This window comes from Bubalus bubalis, chromosome 12 (genome assembly GCF_019923935.1).
Source record: "Bubalus bubalis isolate 160015118507 breed Murrah chromosome 12, NDDB_SH_1, whole genome shotgun sequence".
Lineage (NCBI taxonomy): Eukaryota > Metazoa > Chordata > Mammalia > Artiodactyla > Bovidae > Bubalus > Bubalus bubalis.
Genome location: NC_059168.1, coordinates 104,725,393 through 104,745,386, shown reverse-complemented (window position 1 = coordinate 104,745,386; position 19,994 = coordinate 104,725,393). Strand labels below are relative to the sequence as shown.

General features: G+C 63.8%; 1 protein-coding gene across 2 annotated transcripts in view; it reads right to left on the bottom strand.

The window, feature by feature from the left end:
- The window catches only part of COL5A1 (collagen type V alpha 1 chain), a 147,408-nt gene that overhangs the window by 79,599 nt on the left and 47,815 nt on the right, over positions 1-19,994 (bottom strand). For both annotated transcript variants that reach the window (XM_044926538.1, XM_025262242.2), the window contains exons 5-11: positions 8,887-9,018; positions 7,468-7,605; positions 6,362-6,613; positions 5,246-5,413; positions 5,057-5,113; positions 1,699-1,740; positions 1,429-1,491 (exon numbers count right to left, since the gene is read on the bottom strand). In XM_044926538.1, coding sequence (XP_044782473.1) covers positions 1,429-1,491; positions 1,699-1,740; positions 5,057-5,113; positions 5,246-5,413; positions 6,362-6,613; positions 7,468-7,605; positions 8,887-9,018 — 852 coding nt within the window. The remainder of the gene's footprint in view (positions 1-1,428; positions 1,492-1,698; positions 1,741-5,056; positions 5,114-5,245; positions 5,414-6,361; positions 6,614-7,467; positions 7,606-8,886; positions 9,019-19,994) is intronic.

Below are 19,994 nucleotides of genomic sequence, written 5' to 3'. Positions count from 1 at the left end.
CTGGACCCTGCCTCGAACTCCAGAGAGCTCAGCTCTAAAAGGCCCAGCTTCCACGGTCAGGGGCCTCCGCTCCCCAGGTGTTTCAGCAGCATTTAGATCCTCAGCGCCAGACCAGGGCCCAGCGCCGTAGACACTTGGGGAATGTGCCAGGTGGACAGGCGGGCACTCGAAGCAACGCCGAGGCTGACGGGAGACGTGGTCTGTGCTATCCGTGGCCCCGGTGGACGGCATCCCATCCCACGTCCAAGAGAGACGTCTGCTCTCGCTGACGTCTGAACCTAGCCCACCCTTGAGTCCATCCGAGGATGCTCTGTGAGGGGACACGGCTGTCACCCCATCTCACACAGACCTGTGGAGCGAGCTGGGTCAGAGATGGCAATCCCGGGTCCTGGGCGGGGAGGACGGGCCCCTCACTTGCCTGTCTCACTCAGCTGTAGCCCAGCAGGAAGCTGCATGGACGCATGGGAAGGCCAGGCGCGACTCAAGCCACCACAGAGCCAGGGCCCCTACTCTGGCCCCCAAGCCACGGGCTCAGGGAAGCAACACGGCAAGAGTCCCGTCTGGTGCCCAGTGTGACCCGGCTGCCCTCTCAGGCCACGCGGCCCCCTGCTCCGTCTGCGTGCGGCACCTCACGCCACCCGGAGCATCGCCTCAAAGCCATGGTGCCCGACAGCCAGACACCCCTTTGGAAGCAGACCCCAGCTACGTCCTCCCCAAAACCGTGAGGTCCTTGCTCTGCCCCGGGCCGTGTGCCAGGCGTTTCTTAGGTGCAGACACGCTCCCAGGGCCTCTAATCTACAGCCACACCCAGTTATTAGCGCTGAGTCTGGCAGCACTCACATCCGCGTTCATTAGACCAGCAGGAAAAACAAGAAAGAAAAAGTCAAGGTGGACGAGAAGCCACAGGGCTGCAGTACCCCCAAACCCCCACGAGGTGTCAGAGCGAAATCTCAGCGTCCAGGGCTCAGCCTGCGTCTCCCCTGCAGCCACCCAGGGCGGCCGGGGACGGTCCCTTTGACCCAGAGCAAGTTCTCCAGCATCTGTCGCTTGATTTCTAACAGGGAAGCTGGAGTGAGGGGCAGGACACCGCGGGCCCGGGAGCCCCAGGCACCCGAGTGTGAGCCCCACAAACGCACGGCCGCGGGGCCAGCGCCGTGCACCGCCCTCCCCTGGAGCCCCCAGGGTTCACGGCCCAGCTCCTTGCAGGTGTTGCTGTCCCCAGCTCAGGGCCAGGCAACGGTCCACCCCTAAACGTCAGAAGAGAGCGGCGAGGTAAGGGCTGGCGTGAGAGGTGTCCGGGTCGGGGCAGTTTGGGGAAGGACGTCAGTGTGTTGTGGTCACCCGCGCGTGTGAGGACACGGTCGGCCCCACGCGGGGGGGACGCCCGGGTGAGGCCACAGAGCCCGGGATCCCAGGGGCTGTGCTTACCCTTTCTCCAGGGTCACCCACTTGGCCTGTGGGACCCATCGTTCCTGGAGGTCCTGGGAGACCCTAGAATTAAACACGAAATCAGGCAGTTAAAGATGCAGTCACAGGGCAGTGCCCGCCTGCCAGGAGAGGGCAGGGGTGGTGTGGGGAGCCGGGCGGGTGCCCACCCCAGGGCGTCCGCTCCTGATTTCCATCCAGGAGCATTAAGGGGCCTCCCTGCACCCCCGAGGACCCCCATACAAGTCACAGGAAATAAAACAGGACACTCACCGCGGGGCCTTCAGGGCCAGGCGGCCCCTCCAGGAGCATCCCCTGGAAGAGACAAGGAGAGTGTCTGAGCCCCTAGGATGGCCTTCCCCATCCCGAAACATGGACCCGGCCCCCCCAACCCCAGCCCCGAGGACGGCTTCCAGGCTGGGTGGCCCACAGGACCGAGGACCAGGCCTCTGGGTCCGCACCCCCTGCCTGGGCACAGGTCTGAAGCAGCAGCCTCTGCCGTGGTGCTGTGGCAGGGGCCGCAGTGACCAAGCTCTGAGCACCTCCAGCCAGAAGACAGAGAGGGGGCCAGCCCCTGGCCCCACTGCTGGCCTCCTGTCCCAGGGGGCAGCACCCAGGCAGGCCTCGGTGATGGCAGCCCAGGGGGCAGTGACCCCAGGCCGAGGGCCCAGTGACGGTGAGATGGCAGCCCAGGGGTTCAGGGGGGACAAGAGGAAGGGGGTCACAAGCTGAGGCCCCTTGGGGCCGACAGCTCAGACAGGCCGTGCTGGGCCCCGCCCCCGGCTGAGCCCAGGTCCACGCAGCCTCCAGCCCTCAGCCTCGCTGTTGGACACCAGGCCCCTGCAGACCAAGCCCCTCGTCCTCCCCACCGGGCCCCCGGACACCGGGAGGACACACCCTGTGTTTACACAGATGTGCGCTCAGAGCTGTGTGCACAGAGGCGCGCACAGAGTTCCTCCGGCCGCCTCCTCACTCTCGGCTTCCCTGGCTCCTCTGACCACGGCAGCGGAGCAGGCTCAGAACTGAGCTGGGACTGAGGGAGACAGCCCTGGCTGCCATACCGCGGACACACCGCCTCTGTTCTCAGGGAGCCGGCCCGGCGGGCGGGCCCTCACAGGAGGGTCGCGGCCCGGGGAGGGCTGGGGGCCGCGGGATGGGTGGGCCCGGCGGAGGAGCACCTGCACTTTCCCAGGAGCGGGGAGGGACCCGCGGCCACCACCCCACCGAGGAGCGCTCCCGAGGCACAAAGAGGGGGTCTTTCTGCACAGGCCCCAGTCCACACCCGCCAGGGAGGGGGTCTCAGCCTTAGCCGAGCTCCACGCAACTCTTCAGGGCGGGCTGTCCATCTGCTAAGCAGCAGGGCCCAGAAAAGCTTCCTTAAACCATGGAGGAGGCTGGACATGCCTGCGATGGGCCTTCACCAGGTGACTCGGGCTACTGGATGGGGAGACGCCGGGTCCCTGAGGCCCCAGCGCAGCCTGGAGCACCAGGTCTCATTGACCTGAGTCCCCCCAACCCTGGGGGGAGGTCCTGTCCTTTCAAGGAGCCACTGGCGATGCTGACCCATGACAGCGGGTACCGGATCTCAGTGGGAATCAGCTCTGGCGGGAAACACCCTTGAGATGGATGGATGGAGAGGGAGGAGCTGATTCCAAGGGAGACAGGGAATCTCCGTGGACAGCAAGTCACATGCCTTGGAGGGGGGTCACTGGGGCAGGTCGGGGACAGCAAGCAGCCCCCTGACCTCCACAGGCCGGGATGTGTCAAGACCACCTCCGCCGTCTCCCAGGGCTCGGCCCTCTGTTTATGGGAAGCTAAGACTTGAGGACAGCCGGCGATGCTCCAGGTTGAGATGTTCCAACTGTTTACATGGTGTCCCCAGAGGGACGTACTCTGAACAGGTTAGGGGCTGGGCTGGAGGGAATGATGGGGCCAGAGTGCATCCAGATGGCCCCCTGGACAAGGCTGGACCAGACGTCTTGCAGACATGCTGTGTTGGACTGCTTCTCTGTTCTCAGCCTGCATCTCCACCCGCCCTCTGCAGTGGAGCCTGGACACCCCGCGCCCCCCTCACCAGCCTCCATCCAGATCTGGACGCTACGGCCCTCGAACAGGGGCAGCCCAGGCTGGAGGATGGGCAAACAGGATGCTCGTCCGGACCGAGATGCCAGGCAGGCCCTCCCAGAGTCAGACATCCTGGTGTCAGGATGCTTCATGTCGCTGAGCAAGGGGCGACCTGGCCTTGGGCCCCTACCCTGGTGCCCTGCCCCCTTCCCCTGCACCCCCATGCCTCACCCCAGACAAGCCCTGTCTCCCTTGCATCCTCGGGGAGCACTGGAAAGGGGGTGTCCTGAGCCTGAGAACAGGCTGTGTGTGCCCAGTGGCTGCAGCCCCGCGGGAGCTGGGACAGGCCAGGGGGTGGGGCAAGCGCAGAGCACGACCGTCACCCAGTCCCTCGTCCTGACGCCCTGGCCACTGGCTCCCGGTGCCTCTGAGGGGGTGACGCTCCAAAAGAACCTTCCCAGTCCCACGGAAGGATGGGGGCCGGCTCAGGCCTCATGCCGGGGGCCCCGGGGTCAGGCTTCCCAGTCCCACGGAAGGATGGGGGCCGGCTCAGGCCTCATGCCGGGGGCCCCGGGGTCAGGGGGGCCCTGCAGCCTGCACTGGAGTCACGCCCTGGGATCAGCCGCCAGGACCTGGGTGCTGGCAGCAGAGGAAGCCCGAGCCCCGGGCCCCAGGCTGGTGACCCTCCTGCTTTTGGGGGGCGTGTCAGGACTGGACCCTGGCAGCCAGGCCCTCCCCGCTCCCATGCCCAGAGCAGCCTCCCGGCCCCCGAGGCCGTGCCCCCCACATGCGGCTGCAGGGCAGCCATCCTCCTCCGGCTGATCGCGTGGCTCCTTGCCCGCCCTGGGTCAGGGCCGGGGCCTCAGGCCACGGGCTGGGCCCTGGTGCTCCCAACCATTTGCGGCTACCTGAGGGCAGAGGATGTGGGACCCCACGAACACCCACAAACCCACAAGGGGCATGCGGAGCTTATTCCCAAGGTTAAGGCATCATCAACGGTCATTTTGTTCAACTTGTCCCCGGCCCTGTCGCCGAGCACAGGGCAGTTTCATTCAATGCGAGTTTGGGCGTGGAGCTGTTTTATTAAATCCCCTAGAGGGGGCTGAAAACCAAGCTCACCTGTTTCACCAGCTGCAGGGAGAACAGGTCCTCCCCGGCAGGGACCAGCAGCTCCAGGTCCCCACGCAGCCTGCTAACGCCCTCTGCCCTCCCTGGGGGGGGCTCCCTCCCTCCCAGAGCCGAGTCTCCTTCCCAAGTGGGACTGGAGGCATGGATGCGCCTGGATCCTGGGCGTGCGGCACCAAGGGTCCTGACGCATTTGAACCTTGGCAGACACCCCTCCCCAGTCGAGATCCAGACCCTTCTCCTGCCCAGGGATTTTTCAAAGCAGCACGCGGCATCCGCGAGGTCACGTGGCTCCTCACGGTGGCCCGGAGCACAGAGGTTCAGGGGTCCCCTGGGAGCAGAGTAGGGTCCCCATCCTACCTAACCCGCCACAAGCCCCCAGGATGCGGCCCCTGACCCCTGACCCTGCCAGTTCCAGAGAGAGAATAAGAAAGTGTCTTACCGGTTCAATGATGGCAGGTTCTCCTTTTTGACCTTTCTCGCCCCGAGGCCCTCCCATCTGGGGTTCATGAGATGCAGAGAGAGGGGAGGAGGAGGAGGGAAAAGGCTCAGGTTACACCAGATCCGTATGGCTGACGAGGCAGGGGGTCCCCACCCGAGGCCCAGGGAGGTGCCCTCCGCGGCCACTCACCCCCTCATAGATGGTGTCCTGGTTGGCAGGCATGCCTGGCCCGATCTCCGATGGGGAGATGGTGGGGTCATAATACGGGTCATAGTAGCTCTCGTCCAGGTTCTTGATGGTTTCTTCCGTGAACTCTCCCTCCAGGTCATCTATCCCCTCCTCCGGAGGCGGGGCCGGCTGGGGGGAGGGCAGAGGGTTTCACCAGAAGGACGCCAGGTAATGGGTAGGAGACACAGGCCCCCGGCCAGGAGGCTCAAAGGGCTGTGGCCTCCCCAGTCACAGGACGTGGGGAGCCTGGGGGCTCTCTTCCTGGGAGGCACTGTCTCCTTCTCATAGGGGAAACTCGCCCCCAACCCCTACGACCCCGTGACAAACCAGAGCTGCACAGGGACAGCCATGCCACCCCAGACTGTCCCGTGCACTTGGGGAGCCCCAGCCACCAGGGGCTCCGCCTCAGGCCCAGGGCCTTGGGGTAACATGTCCGTAACCCCATGCCTGCTGGCAGAGGGGTCTGAGCCCACCACAGCCCCGTGTGTGCCCTCTGGCCATCCAGAACTCAGCATCACACAGTGGCTATTTCCAAGCATCCGCTACGTGCCCTGGCCACACCAAAGCCCTCTTCCACCTGGAAACAAGGCCACGACCCCGGGGGGGGCCTCACGGGCGCCAGGCTGTAAGTGAGGCCACTGGCTTCGTTCAAGATGAGGACATCACCGTCCAAGGTCAGTCACCAGCGGAGATTTCAGGTCGGGTCGTGTCTCGTCTGCCTGTCCTACCCCCAGCTCATGGGCCTGTCCCCCTCCCAGGCCACAGACAAGAGCACAGCTGCAAACATGTGTGACCTCAGCCATCGCCACCTGAACCCTGCGAGACCTGGAGGCCGGGGTTCATCCTACCCGTTCTGCCGATCAAATGCTGACAAGACTGAGATCCACCCAGCCAGTCGGTGATTCTAAACTCGTGGGGCCCCTGGAGCATCTAACACGCCCGGCTGCCAAGCACCAGGTGTGGCGGGGAGGGGACAGGGCCGCCGCCCCGGGACTGCACAGTGAGGGGCAGAGGAGGAGGAGCCCAGGGGTCCAGCCCCCGCCCCTGGGCCCAGCCCGCCCGCAGGGAAGCAATTACGTTGGAGCCGTTGGAGGTGAGGACCGTGCTGGTGGGAACCTCGGCCCGGGCGCCCTGGTCCGGGGGCTGGTCGGGGTTCTCATCCGGGTTCTCAATGCCTTCGCCATAGCCAAAGTCCTCGTAAGGCGGGGGCGTGTAGTAGTCTTCACTGGGCACGTAGTCGTAGTCGCCGATGCCAGGGTCCTCCTCCTTCCCGGGGCCCTCGGTGGTGCTGGGCGCCGAAGGGGTTTCCGTTGGGGGCTGGGTCAGCTCCTGAGAGCCGGGCACAGACACACAGGGTCAGGGGGGTGGCCAGTGCGGCGGGACCAGGTCTGGGGTTTCCTCCGAGGCTGGAGAGGGAGGCAGACCCATCGGCCAGCTGGACCCTGTGGACTGGGGCGAGGGGCCCCTCGAGCCCGGGGATGCAGCCCAGCCCCGGGCCGTGCTGTGCATGACTGAACCTGGGGTCACACATCCGGACAGGGTGAACTCTCTCGGTTTCTTAAATAGTAAGATAACAGGGCATCCCCTGGCGGTCCAGTGGTTAAGCCTCCACACTCTTACTGCCGAGGGCCTGGGTTCAACCCCTGGTAGGGGAACTAAGATCCTGCAAGCCATGTGGCAGCCAAAAATAAGAGGAAGAGAAGCTTCCAGACTCTGAGAGCCACACAGGCCAGTGTCCCGGGCTCTCTGTGGGGAGGGGGCCGTGTTCCATCATATCCACGTCCTCCCGCGTCCCCCACACCGTGGGAAGCCCTCTGCCCCACACTCCCCATGGACAAAGTGCATATGGTCCCTGGTCCCTCATTTTTCTGCCGAGCTCCTACCCACACCACGCCTGGTCTCCACACGTCACCACACGGCCCCCATTCTCGCCAAGGCTTCCTTATCCCCCTCCCCCGACCCAGGGGCCAGACCTCGGCCACCCCCTCCACCCTGCCCCATGGCCCCCAGGGACACCCTCCACCCTGCACCATGGCCCCCAGGGACCACTCCCCAACCCTGCCCCACGGCCTGCAGGGACACCCCCCACCCCACACCACGGCCCCCGGGGACCACCCCCCCACCCCGCACCCTGGCCCCCGGGACCACCCTCCACCCTGCACCACGGCCCCCAGGGACCGGACCTCGGCCACCTCCGTGGTCTCTCGAGCAGCCTCCACGGGCGTCTTGGTGGAGACGGGGTCTTTGCCCGTGTCGTCCGTGTCCTCGTAGTAGGGGTACTCGTAGTAATAGGTGTCTCCTTCGTTGTCTCCGTCTGGGTACTGAAGCAAACAGGGTCGCATGAGGAGGGCCGGAGCCCCCGCCCCACCGCGACGCCAGCCTGTGTCTCCCCTGCGGGCTCAGCCAGTAAGAGTGGACCCCACAAGCTGGGCCCTGCCCTAGGCGCCAACCGTGTGGGCCTGACAGACGTGCCCCAGCTCCCGGGGAGCAGAGTCAGCCCCTCGGGGAGTCCTGGGAAGGAAACAGGCCTCCATGCCCTCTGAAAGGTCCAAATGTTCTGACATTGAGCGCCCGAGGGCCGGGACCCCAGCTCTGCTGGCAATGCCGCTGCCGCCCGGGGCCCCCTGACCTCCACGGAAGGCCCAGACCACACGGGAGGGACTTCCCGGAGGACGACACAGAGGGTACTGCCCTCTGCATGGAGGGGAGCCTGGGGGTGGCCGGGAGGCCTTGGCTGCAGGGACCCAGAGGGGAGCACTGTCCACCCCCTTCTCGGGATGTGGGGAGATCCCCTGAGGAGGAAACGGCAACCTGCTCCAGTGTTCTCGCCTGGGAAAACCTCAGGGTCAGAGAAACCTGGCAGGCTCTCGTCCAGAAAGTGGAAAAGATTCAGACACGGCTTAGTGACTGAATCCAAGACACGTCTGAGCCAGGACCCGGGAGCTTCACGGAGCGCCCCCTCGTCTCCTGACTGCTCGCGAAAGATGGGGCGCCCAGTGGAGAAGGAAACAGCAGGCCCGAATTTTACTCAAAGGAAACAGGAGTCAAACCTGAGCAGGGAGGACAGAGGATTTGAAAATGGTGCAAAGAACCGACAGTCAAGTCAGCTGGGTGCTGCTGGACTGTGGGGGAGGGTGGATGTCCGGGCTGGCCCCGGACACCCAGTCCCGGTCGGCAGATGGCAGCATCAGACGCGACCCGGGAGCTCTCGGGACAGGCTGGCCCTCGCAGTCCCTGCTGTTCCGAGGGTCAGAGCACCCATCGCTGTGCTGGGACAGCGCTGAGCTCCTCCTGTCCCGCAAGCTCCAGACGGTCCCCGAGGGCACCTGCAGCGTCCCCGCTCGCTCAGCGCCCGCCCAGGTGCCGAGCCCGGCTCTGGCTCTCCTGACCCAGAAACTCGTGTGAAATGCTCTTGACCAACCCTCCGTGACTCAGTTGCTTTGGAGCACAGAGCGCTTCGTAAAGCGAGTCAGGGATCCACTTTGTCCCCAGGACAGATTGTCGTCTCACCCAGTGGGTTTACTTGAAACGGGGGTCCCGTGGCCTCTGTGTCCCCCCACCCTCCCTACCAAGGCCCGGCCACAGCCCCCACGGGGACTCACGTATTCGTCTGGGTTGGGGTCCTGAGACTGGGGTTTGTCGGGCACGGCCGTGTCGCAGTCGGGGCTGTAATGCTCGCAGTAATCGTAAGCCGCCCGGTGGTCCGAGACGAGGAGCAGCTGCTGGATGTCACCCTGGGAGAGGAGAGAGGTTCTGAGCAGGCAGCACAGAGGGAGCCCGCTGGGCACCCAGGAGAGCTGCCTGACACCTGAGAGCTGGTCCTCAGGGCCAGACCTCCTGTGGGGGAGCTGCCTCACCCAAGCCAGCCATCCACCCATCTACCCACCCACCCACCAACCCAGCCAAACACCCATCCACTCATCTATCCATCCATCCACCCAAACACCCATCCACCCACCCAACCACCCACCCATCCAACCACCCATCAACCCACCCATCCACCCACCCATCCACTCATCTATCCATCCATCCGCCCAAACACCCACCCATCCATCAACCCAAACACCCATCCACCCACCCAACCACCACCCATCCAACCACCCATCAACCCACCAAACCACCCACCCATCCACCCACCCATCCACTCATCTATCCGTCCACCCACCCAAACACCCGCTCTGCTTTCCTGCCACTGCGGAGGGCGGGCGTGCGGGGTGAGCTGCCTGCTGCTGTCCCAGCCCCGGGCCCGTAACAGCGGGAGCATCGTGGGGGCAGAGCCGGCGAGGGGCCCCACACGCCCACGGCTCAGCACAACCCACCCAGCACCTGGGCCAGAGCCTGCCCTCTGCAAGCCCACTCTCCCTCGTCTCCCTCAGCAGAGCCGCCCACCCCGCCCACCCTCCTCTCCCCCACCCTCTCCGTTTGGGTGTCAGAGGCTCCCGGCCCTCACTTTAAACTCTCCAGCAGACGAGAACCATATGACAGAGCAGTGAGTCGAAGCCACATGTTTTTATTAAACTATATGACTTCTATTTCAAATCTCATCTAATTCAAAGAAAATATTTTCTCCCTGCGACTGGCAGCTTGACATCTGAATGCACGTGCGCTAAGTCACTTCAGTCGTGTCTGACTCTTTGTGACCCTACGGACTGTAGCCCCCCCCAGCTTCCCTGTCTAGACAAGAATTCTGGAGTCGGTTGCCATGCCCTCCTCCAGGGCATCTTCCCCACCCAGGGAAGGAACCCGACTCTCTCACGTCTCCCGCTTTGGAAGGCATGTCCTCTACCACCAGTGTCACCTAGGAATATACGCTCTCCAAATGAAGCTACGGGAGAAAAAGAGGCTCAAGGCCTTTGTGGGGTCAGCTGTGACCCCAGGCAGGGGGTGCACCCCTTGACAGAGCAACCGGTCCACTCGTCACAGTTCCTGTCTCCCTGGAAAGCCCTGGTCCCAGGGCTGTGGATGTAGCCGGAGCGTCTCTGTGTCCCAAGGCGCCTGGCCCAGCACCTGGGCTTGCAGCCCCGCACCAGGGGGTGAGGAGGCTAGGCGCTCAGCCATCCACACCCAAACACAGGCCCAGCCCAACAGAGACGCCTCTGCGCACCCCAGGTCCTGGGATGCTCCTGCTGACCCGGCCCTCGGGCGGGCCTGTCCCCACCTTACCCACTCCCTCCCCGGGTGGCGGCAGTGACCATGTGACCAGTCGAGGCCCTCCACGCCCCAGCATGAAGTCCCCTTCATTTCCGGCACCCACCTTCCCCTGCAAATGCCCATACGTGTTGAAAGATCATTTCCCTCGCCAAGTCCTTGGATGGGTTTTCACACTGGCTTGTTCTGTGGGTGTGTCCCTCAGAGGGCAGGGGTCCACCATCCGCCCCTTGGGGTCTTCACGGCAGCTCTGGTGGGAGATGCCAGGGGCCGCAGCCCCTCGGGGCCTTGAGAGTGTCAGCAGGACAGCCCCCTCCACTGGCCTCCAGCGCCCCCTGCCCCTCTTGGCCTCTCCACGGAGGGGCCCGGGGTCTTCAGCAGGTTTCAACATTGGGCTGCCTCCAGCGCCCCCTGCCCCTCTTGGCCTCTCCACGGAGGGGCCCGGGGTCTTCAGCAGGTTTCAACATTGGGCTGCCCCCAAAGATGTGAGTTGAGAAAGAGTTTACGGGGTTTTCTGAGAAAGTCAAAGTCCCCGATGCAGTAAACCTGTCTCATTTCACAGATGGAATCTGATGTCAGTGGGGGTGGGTCCCCTGGCCTCCGCAGTGGATCAGCCCAAGACCCCCAAATCCGGGGACCGCTGGCCCCGTGACGGGGTCCACCCTGTGCCTGGCCACGGCTGGGCGCCCCCCACCCCAGACATGTCTCTCCTGAATCTCACCACAGCCCTGATTACCGATGGGGAAATGGAGGCTGGGGGATCAAACCAGGAAGGTTGTGCCGCAGACCTCCTTGCCTGGTGACTCGGGCACTGTCTGGCCCTTGACCCCCTCGTCCACGATGCCGCGAGCACTCACCAGGGGGCCCCGCTGGGCCACCTCTGCCCCACTGAGGTCCCTGCAGTGACGGGGGTGGGGTTCGCTTCCTCACACTCACTACCCCGTCCCTGCACTTCCCCCCACCCCAGCTCCCCGCAGCCATCCTGCAGAGCCCAGAGCAACGGTGAGCGCCCTGCACAGTGAGCTACTGACCGAATCCCGCCCACCTGCTCCCCCTTCGGCCTGTGAGCCCCTGAGGGCAGCATTTTCCCTGGGACCCACAGGGGCACGGGCCCCACTGCACCCCCTGACAGGGCCCCCTCATTCCCACAGACCTCAGGACCCATGAGGTCAGTGCGGCCCAGCCCAGAGCAGGCGGCTGACCTCCGGGGGCCGTCGGGGGCGCGGGGCTGCGACTCCATCTCCTCTATCAGCAACAGCCCAGCCCAGGCTGCAGCATGGACCCCCCCGACCCCGTCCGGACCAGCCGCCCAGGCCCAGAGGTGGTGGATTCCCTCCCAGTGCCCACCGGGAGCCGCTGCCCCTCCCGTCCCCAGCCCAGTCCAACGGCCTCCCTCTGAGGGAGCTGGCTCTCCTTTCTCTTCCAGCCCCATGTCACAGGCGCACCCACTGAGGCTCGGGGGCGGTCACTCCCCCAAGGGCACTAGTAGGAGCTCCTGAGCCACTGCCCGGCGGCGCCCATTCAGAGCAGCCTGGCCTCCTTGGGGCCAAGTGGCGAGTCCCACGCCTGTGCCAACCTGGGTTTCCAGCTCCTGTAAACAGCACTGCCGCCCCTTCCAGGCAGCCCTCCACGGGGCAGGTGCCCGCCCCGCCCACCTCACGGACGTGGGTGATGCCAGTGTCCACATCTCCGATGCCAGACCACGCCCTTTAACTTCCCTGTCTAGCTGGAAATGCCGCGCCCCGCGCTGGGCACATCGCCTGCCCAGAGAGACAGGGAGCCGCGGCCCTCACAGCCTCCCTCGCGCTGACGACGTGCAGGGCTTTCTCCTTTCACGCACCATGTTTCTGCCCCACCAGGTCAGTGAAGCTCTGCAGAGGCCCGGCAGCCATCGTGGCCATCCCAGGCCCCGCACAGCCCCAATGCCCAGGGTGGCTGTTGCCCGTCCATCTCCCGGCCGCGGGCAGGCCGGGCCACCGGCACACACAGACGTGAGCGTCCTTGGCTGAGCCGGGCATTTTTGCTGAGGGGATCAGTTCTGCCTTTTCCCATAATGAGATTTGATCCAAGCTGCGCCCCTGCTGTGAGCTGAGGAAATTGCAGAGTTTCCGCTGGAGAGCTCTACAACCCCGAGGGCACTGGCGTCGGGAGGCATCTTGGCCGAGACAGGGGAGGCCCCGCTCCACATGTCCCTGCTCGTTCCCAGCTACCTCCCTCCCTCCCTGCCATCTCATCCTGCACCCCCTCCTTCAATTAAAGCCGTGCCCCGCCCCCCACCGGGGACCGCCGGGCACCACGAGCCCTCCTCGGCCAAAGAAGACGGGCCCCAGGGCTCCGGCCATGCACTTGGCTTCTCCTGTGGCTCTTGCAGCTGATTTTAGCCGGAGCGCTTCCCACGCATAAATGGAGACATGGGATCACTTGAGAGGATGGACGGACGCCTCCTGTCCGAGGCTGCAGGAGGGCTGAGCTGCCCACAGAGCGATAGCAAGGGAGAAGCACCGGCCGGCAGTTCCGGCCATGTCTGGCCCAAGTGAGGGCAGCCCAGTCCGAGCCCACTTCCGAGCGAGAGAGGTGCGGCAGGCACGCACGTGTGCATGGGGTCCCTGCCCACCCCGCAGAGTGTTCCTTCTCAGGGGAGCCTACTTTGTGTGACAGATGGGACTGGCCCAGGGGACACAGGGCAGGCAGGGGGCTTCGGCGAGTCACCCCCTTGACGTCCTGGGAGACTTCCCACAAGAAAGGCCTCCCGAGTGCCCTCCTCCTGCTCAAGCTCTCCTAGCCCCAGCAAGTCACACTTTACACCCTGCATCCTGGGCCACACAATGGAGAAGGAAGGGCCCCAAGCCAGAGGGGCTCTCAATAATTCTTTCCATGGTATTCGCAGCATCCTTGGAGTGAGAGACTGAAATTTCTTCACCACTCACTCATTCAGGTGAGTGAGTGGTGAAGAAATATTTCCATGGGGTTGGATTCCTGCTGCCCCCCAGGGCCCTTGCTGGTCCATGCCTGTGACCCTCCCCCCACCGCATGGCCACCCTGGCTCCAGTCCAGTTCTCGCCTGTGCCCCCACCCCTGGGCCTCCTCACACCTATGCTGATGCAGGTCTGGGTGCCTCACCTGAGTCTCCACAGAGGGGCTGGGGCAGGGGCGGCGGGAACGGTCAGGACCCAGTCTCCTCGAACCTGAAACTGGCTGCAGTGACTGAAGGGTCAGCTCTGTGAACTCCAGACCAGGGGCAGGGCAGCAGAACCAAGGCAGGGGCCAGGCTGGCTCACGGGCACACCCGACTCTGTAAGGCAGGGGCTCACGTCCTCTCCCCGCCAGCTACAGTAGGTGAGCAGCCCAGCCTGGCTGGCATGCGAGGAAAGCCAGCCCATCCTTCCCTTCCATGGACCCTCAGGGCAGCAAGCCTGTGGGTGCTGGGCTGACCACACGGCGGGGACACATGTGTCATGACAAGCTCCACAGAGGAAGCAGCACGAGCCTGGGCACCAGGCACGGAGGGGTGAGGCAGTGACCACAGGTGGCCTGGGTGCAGGAGTCCCCTCCCCGCCAGCTGGGTGCCCTTAAGCACGTCACTGAATCTCCACAGGTGCATCTGCAAAGTGAGTAATAAGGTCCACTTCACATTAGTGTCCTGCTGACTGAGAGCGATGGAACATGCAGGACGCCCGGCAGGACTGGCCCCTGATGAGGCCTAGACAAGCATGACTGTCACCTCCTCCATCAGACACCACTGCTACATCACCATCAACACGACCACCATCCACCACCACCATCAACCATCACCATCACCACCACCAGCATCACCACCACCACCATCACCACCACCACCACCATCATCACCATCATCACCACCACCATCACCATGACCACCACCACCATCACCACCACCATCACCACCATCACCATCATCACCACCACCATCACCATGACCACCACCATCATCACCATCACCACCACCACCATCACCACCACCATCACCACCACCACCACCATCATCACCATCACCACCACCACCATCACCACCACCATCACCACCACCACCACCATCATCAACATCACCACCACCACCACCATCACCACCACCATCACCATGACCACCACCACCACCATCACCACCATCACCCTCACTACCACCATCACCACCATCACCATCACCATCACCACCATCACCACCATCACCACCATCACCGCCATCACCATCACCACCATCACCCTCACTACCACCATCACCACCATCACCACCACCATCACCACCACCATCACCATCATCACCACCACCACCATCACCATCACCACCATCACCACCACCAACACCACCACCACCATCACCACCACACCATCACCACCACCATCACCATCATCACCACCACCACCATCACCATCACCACCATCACCACCACCAACACCACCACCACCATCACCATCACCACCATCACCACCACCATCACCACCACCATCACCATCATCACCACCACCATCACCACCATCACCACCACCACCACCACCACCATCACCACCATCACACCACCATCACCACCACCATCACCATCACCACCACCACCATCACCATCACCACCATCACCACCACCATCACCACCACCACCACCACCATCACCACCACCATCACCACCATCACCACCACCACCACCCTCACTACCACCATCACCACCATCACCACCACCACCATCACCATCACCACCATCACCACCACCATCACCATCACCACCACCATCACCACCATCACCATCACCACCACCATCACCACCACCACCACCACCATCACCACCACAACCATCACCACCACCATCACCACCACCATCACCACCATCACCATCACCACCATCACCACCACCACCATCACCACCACCATCACCATCACCACCATCACCATCACCACCATCACCACCACCATCACCACCACCATCACCATCACCACCACCACCATCACCATCACCACCATCACCACCACCATCACCACCATCACCACCACCATCACCACCACCACCACCACCCTCACCACCACCATCACCACCACCATCACCACCATCACCATCACCACCACCATCACCACCATCACCACCACCATCACCACCACCACCACCACCCTCACCACCACCATCACCACCACCACCCTCACCACCACCATCACCATCACCATCACCACCATCACCCTCACTACCACCATCACCACCACCACCATCACCATCACCACCATCACCACCACCACCATCCTCATCCCCAACATGCTCACCACCGTCACCATCACTGCTCTCCTCATCGCCTGTTACCACAATCACCCCCATTCCCATTGTTAACATCACCACCATCACCATCAGTTCTGGGTCTCTGTCAAAGGCTCAACACTGTCTCCCTTTGAAGGCAGTCTTCTGATTATTCATTCTTTCACCCTTTCAACTAGGATTTTTAGCAAGTCTATAATGAGCCTATGGACACAAAGATGAGTAAATCGTGTCTTTGACCTCAAATCTCAAGCTCTCATTGATTCCTCAGGAGATGCCCAGGTGACTACGTGAATAACTCTGCCTGGGGAAGTCAAGGAAGCCATCTCGGAGGTGGCGGCCTCAGGCCCAGGCCCTGGTGGAGGAGGTGGATGGTGAAGATTCATGGTGAAAGTCCTATGCGTGGTTCTCACTCTGCCAGCACCTCACCTCTGCCTGGATGAGACGCTCCACCCCAGGCACCAGCTCCGGCTCAGACTCCAGGTCTTAGTTCAGCTCTTTCGTCATCCCGTCCTCCATTTCCAAGGTGTCACTGTGATGCCACATCACACCATGGCTGCTAGCGGGCTGCCTGAGTCCCGTGTCCCCTCCACGTGGACACCCCACACCTCACACCATGGCTGCTAGCGGGCTGCCTGAGTTCCGTGTCCCCTCCACGTGGAAACCCCACATCCACCTCACACCATGGCTGCTAGCGGGCTGCCTGAGTTCCGTGTCCCCTCCACGTGGAAACCCCACATCCACCTCACACCATGGCTGCTAGCAGGCTGCCCGAGTACCGTGTCCTCTCCACATGGACCCCACGCCCACCTCGTGCCGTCCCACACCTGCCAATGTTGTGAACCCAAGTGCAGAAATCCACCTTCACTCTCACAGAATCCCAGAAGACAGTCCCCAGCCAGAAAGACCTCTCTGAATCTTATTCTGTGAGCCAGGAGAGTAACCTGGCATCATCTGTGACAGGCGGGATCTTCCTGCAGACCCTCAGCCACCAGAAGGACTCCCATGCAGAACACACACTCCTCGTGGGGGCCAGCCAGGGGAGTGGCAGGCAGGGGCGACTTTAGAGGCCAGGGCTGCCCCACATGCTCCGCACCAGCACCCACGACCTGAGCAGACTCTGCTGCGATCCAGCCTCTGCTGCGATCCAGCCTCACCTCGAGCATTGAGGCCCTGTGGTACGATGCCAGCCAGGGTCCCAGGCTCCCCCCGAGACCCTGCCACCTCAACTGCAAATGCTCACTGCTGAACACGGGCGGGAAGGGTGCAATGGTGTGGCTGACTCCCGGGGACAACCTGCACGTCCCAGTTCCTGAGACGTGGCCTCAGACACAGCCTCCAGGGAGCACTAACTACAAACCGGGAGCCTGGGCTCTGCAGGAGGCGGCAGGTGCTCAGTGAGACTAGCTTGTGGGATTATCTCTATTGATGATGTGCAGAATTCTGGGGCTCCAGAGGGTTGACAGTCACCACAGTGCCCTAGAGTCCTGGCCTGTGGGTCCCTCGGTACCATCCTCCCAGGGAACCCACAGGTCGGTGTAAGCTGCCTCATGCTACCAGGCAGACCTCCAGCGTGGCGTCAGCCCGACTGGGCTGGGACGCAGGTCTCCTGCTCACTGTTTCCATGGAACAAGCCTGCAGGCCTCCGCTAGGCTCAGGAGGGGCCCGCTCCCACAGCATCTGGCAGGGGAGGGCCTGCCTGAAACCCCGTGGGGTCTCTCTGGACCCCTTCTTGCCGGCCCGGGTGGAGATGCCCTCTGCCACTGCTAGGCTCAACACAGATCCTGAGTGCCCAGCATGACCCAGGCCAGCAGCCCCACCCCGCCAAAATCACTGCGTACCCGAGGGGCAATTCCAGACGAAAGCCCCTTGGCTGGGATGGCCGCACGTGACCGCGCTCCGGCCGGCCTGGGCTCAGCCGTCACACCGCCCCAGCCTGTGGGCTGCCGGCCACCCGCCCCAGGCAGGAGTCGTGGCCCTGGCGCACCCAGGGCCCAGCCCCTCCTGGATCTGAGAACCAAAAAACAGAAATGCACCTCCAACTCTGCACACGGTTCTCACTGGCCGGTCAGCTGCCCACTCAAGCTGGGAGCTGTGCACAGGGCTGCCCCCCACCCCATCCAGTCGGGAAGAGACTACCCCTGCCCCCTGGGCCCCGTGGACAACTCGGCAACCCAAGAAAGACCTCGATTTGAAACCAAGCAAATATCCATGCCCGCAGACTTGCGTTTAATAACCCGCACGTGCCCTGCGGGCATTGAAAGGAGAGCCGCCCCTCCCCACGCTGGCCTGAGCAGGGGGCTGGATAGGGACCCCAGACCAGGGGCCCAAGTCCTCATCCCCGGAACCTGGGGAAAGGGCCTCCCGGGGAAACGACATCTTTACAGGGGTAGTTAAGTGATGGGTCTAGAGAAGAGATCAGGCTGGACTAAGATGGGCCCTGCCTCCAGTGACTTGAGTCCCTGTCAGAGGCAGACAAAGGAGAGGAGAGGGTGGTGGGGATGGAGCAGGAGAGGCGTGAGGCTCACAGCGGGGTCACTGGGCCAGGGAGAGGCGTGAGGCCCACAGCGGGGTCACTGGGCCTGCGCTTCCCCGGGGGCCCCTGCCCGCCCCAGGCACCCGAGGTGGTGCCCCTCCAGACTATCCACCTGCTGCTGGGCCGGGACATGCCCTCTGTTCTCCAGGCTGGGAGGGGCAGGAGGGACCCTCCCTGGAGCCCCCAGGGGAGGCTGCCCCACCGACTTCACACTGCAGATCTCTGGCCTCCAGAACCGGCACCTAGTTCACTCCTGTCTTTTTAAGAGACCCAACTGAGGACGTTTGTTTCTGGGGTCCAGGAAACACAGAGACGGCGAGGTCGCTGTCCTTGCCAGGAACCAAAGGGGGTCCCCATGAAGTGGGCAGAGCTGAAGCAGAGGGGCAGCTGGCCGTGGCTCCCGTGCGCCCCCTGCACCCCAGGGTCCCCCGCAGGGAGCACATGGCCACTACACAGGGCCTGCGGTGGCAGAGGCTGCTCCTGGGCAAAGCACAGCAGGACGGGAAGGAGGGAGCAGGGACCAGCGTGGACGCAGCCCTCTGGCCTGGCCCGGCCTAGGACTGGAGCCTGCTGGGACAGCAAGGGGCGGAGGTGCCCCTCGGGGGTCCTGGACCCAAGACTTGGCCCTGGGAGCCTCCACCCCTCACCCCATCTAAGGTCCAGGCACACACGTAGACCGTGACCCTTGCCGTGCAGACCCTGGGCCCTGCTGGGCACCTCTGAGTGATGGCCGCCCCTGGGAGTCGCTGGGGGGCACACGCGGCCACACCAGCCTGGGCGGGACAAAGACATGGCCCTGGCACTTGGAACCACCCACAGGGCCGCCTCTGTGCTACCGGGTCCGGTGGGAACATGGCCGTAAGGCGGCCACGGACGGTCATGCAGAACACTCGTAGGGGGTCTCTGACGCTTCGCTCTGAGTCTTGGGGGCTGAGTGCGCAGTGGACCCCAGCATGGATCCTGAACGCCCTGGCCTGTTGTCCAGACAGAGCCGCGGTTCCCACCCGGCCTGGCACCAGAGCCCAGCTCCTCACATCCCCAGGACAGGCCTACCTGGCAACGCCAACTGGAGAAACACTTGTGTGCCTGGGGCAGGGATGGCACCTGGCCTGTGGACACCCTCAACTAGTGGTGCTGGGGGCCCAGAGACAGCCCCCCAAAAGCCCGCGGAGCCGCTCGACACCCTCAGACGCCCGCCCGCCTCACCAATGTCCGGCTGCCAGACGTCTGAGCGGACCGGAAGGTGAACCCAGACTGGCCCCACCAGCCCCACCCCGCGCCGCCTCCCACGGAAGGAAAAAGCACAGCCTGAAATTGACGGCGGCCCTTCTCCAGCCATTAGGGTGAAACTGACAGAGCCGGGGCCTGGTGGGCAGAGAGGGCCGCAGAAAAGTGTGAATGGTCACCAGCAGACCAGCGGGGCCAGGCCCGGCCATGCCCGCGGGAGGAACACGCCCCAGCAGATCGCCCACGGCACGAGGGACCCAGGAGCCACCTGCTACCCCGCCTGCCATCCCGTCACCTCCCCCGTCCGCTCTGGAGCCACCAGACCAGCCAGTGTCCTGCACCCGGTGGCCTGGCCAGGTGGTCAGGACAGGATGTCCCCAGAGGGGCTCAGGGTCACCGGTCACAGCCTCGGCCTCAGACACCAACCGACTGCTCCCTCTGCTCCGAGGCCCCGACGCCAGACGCCCTTCGCGTCCAGGAGCGCCTTCCCGAGAGGGATCCCGGGGCCACCTCCGAGAACCACTGGGGAAGCACCTCTCAGGCTGCAGCC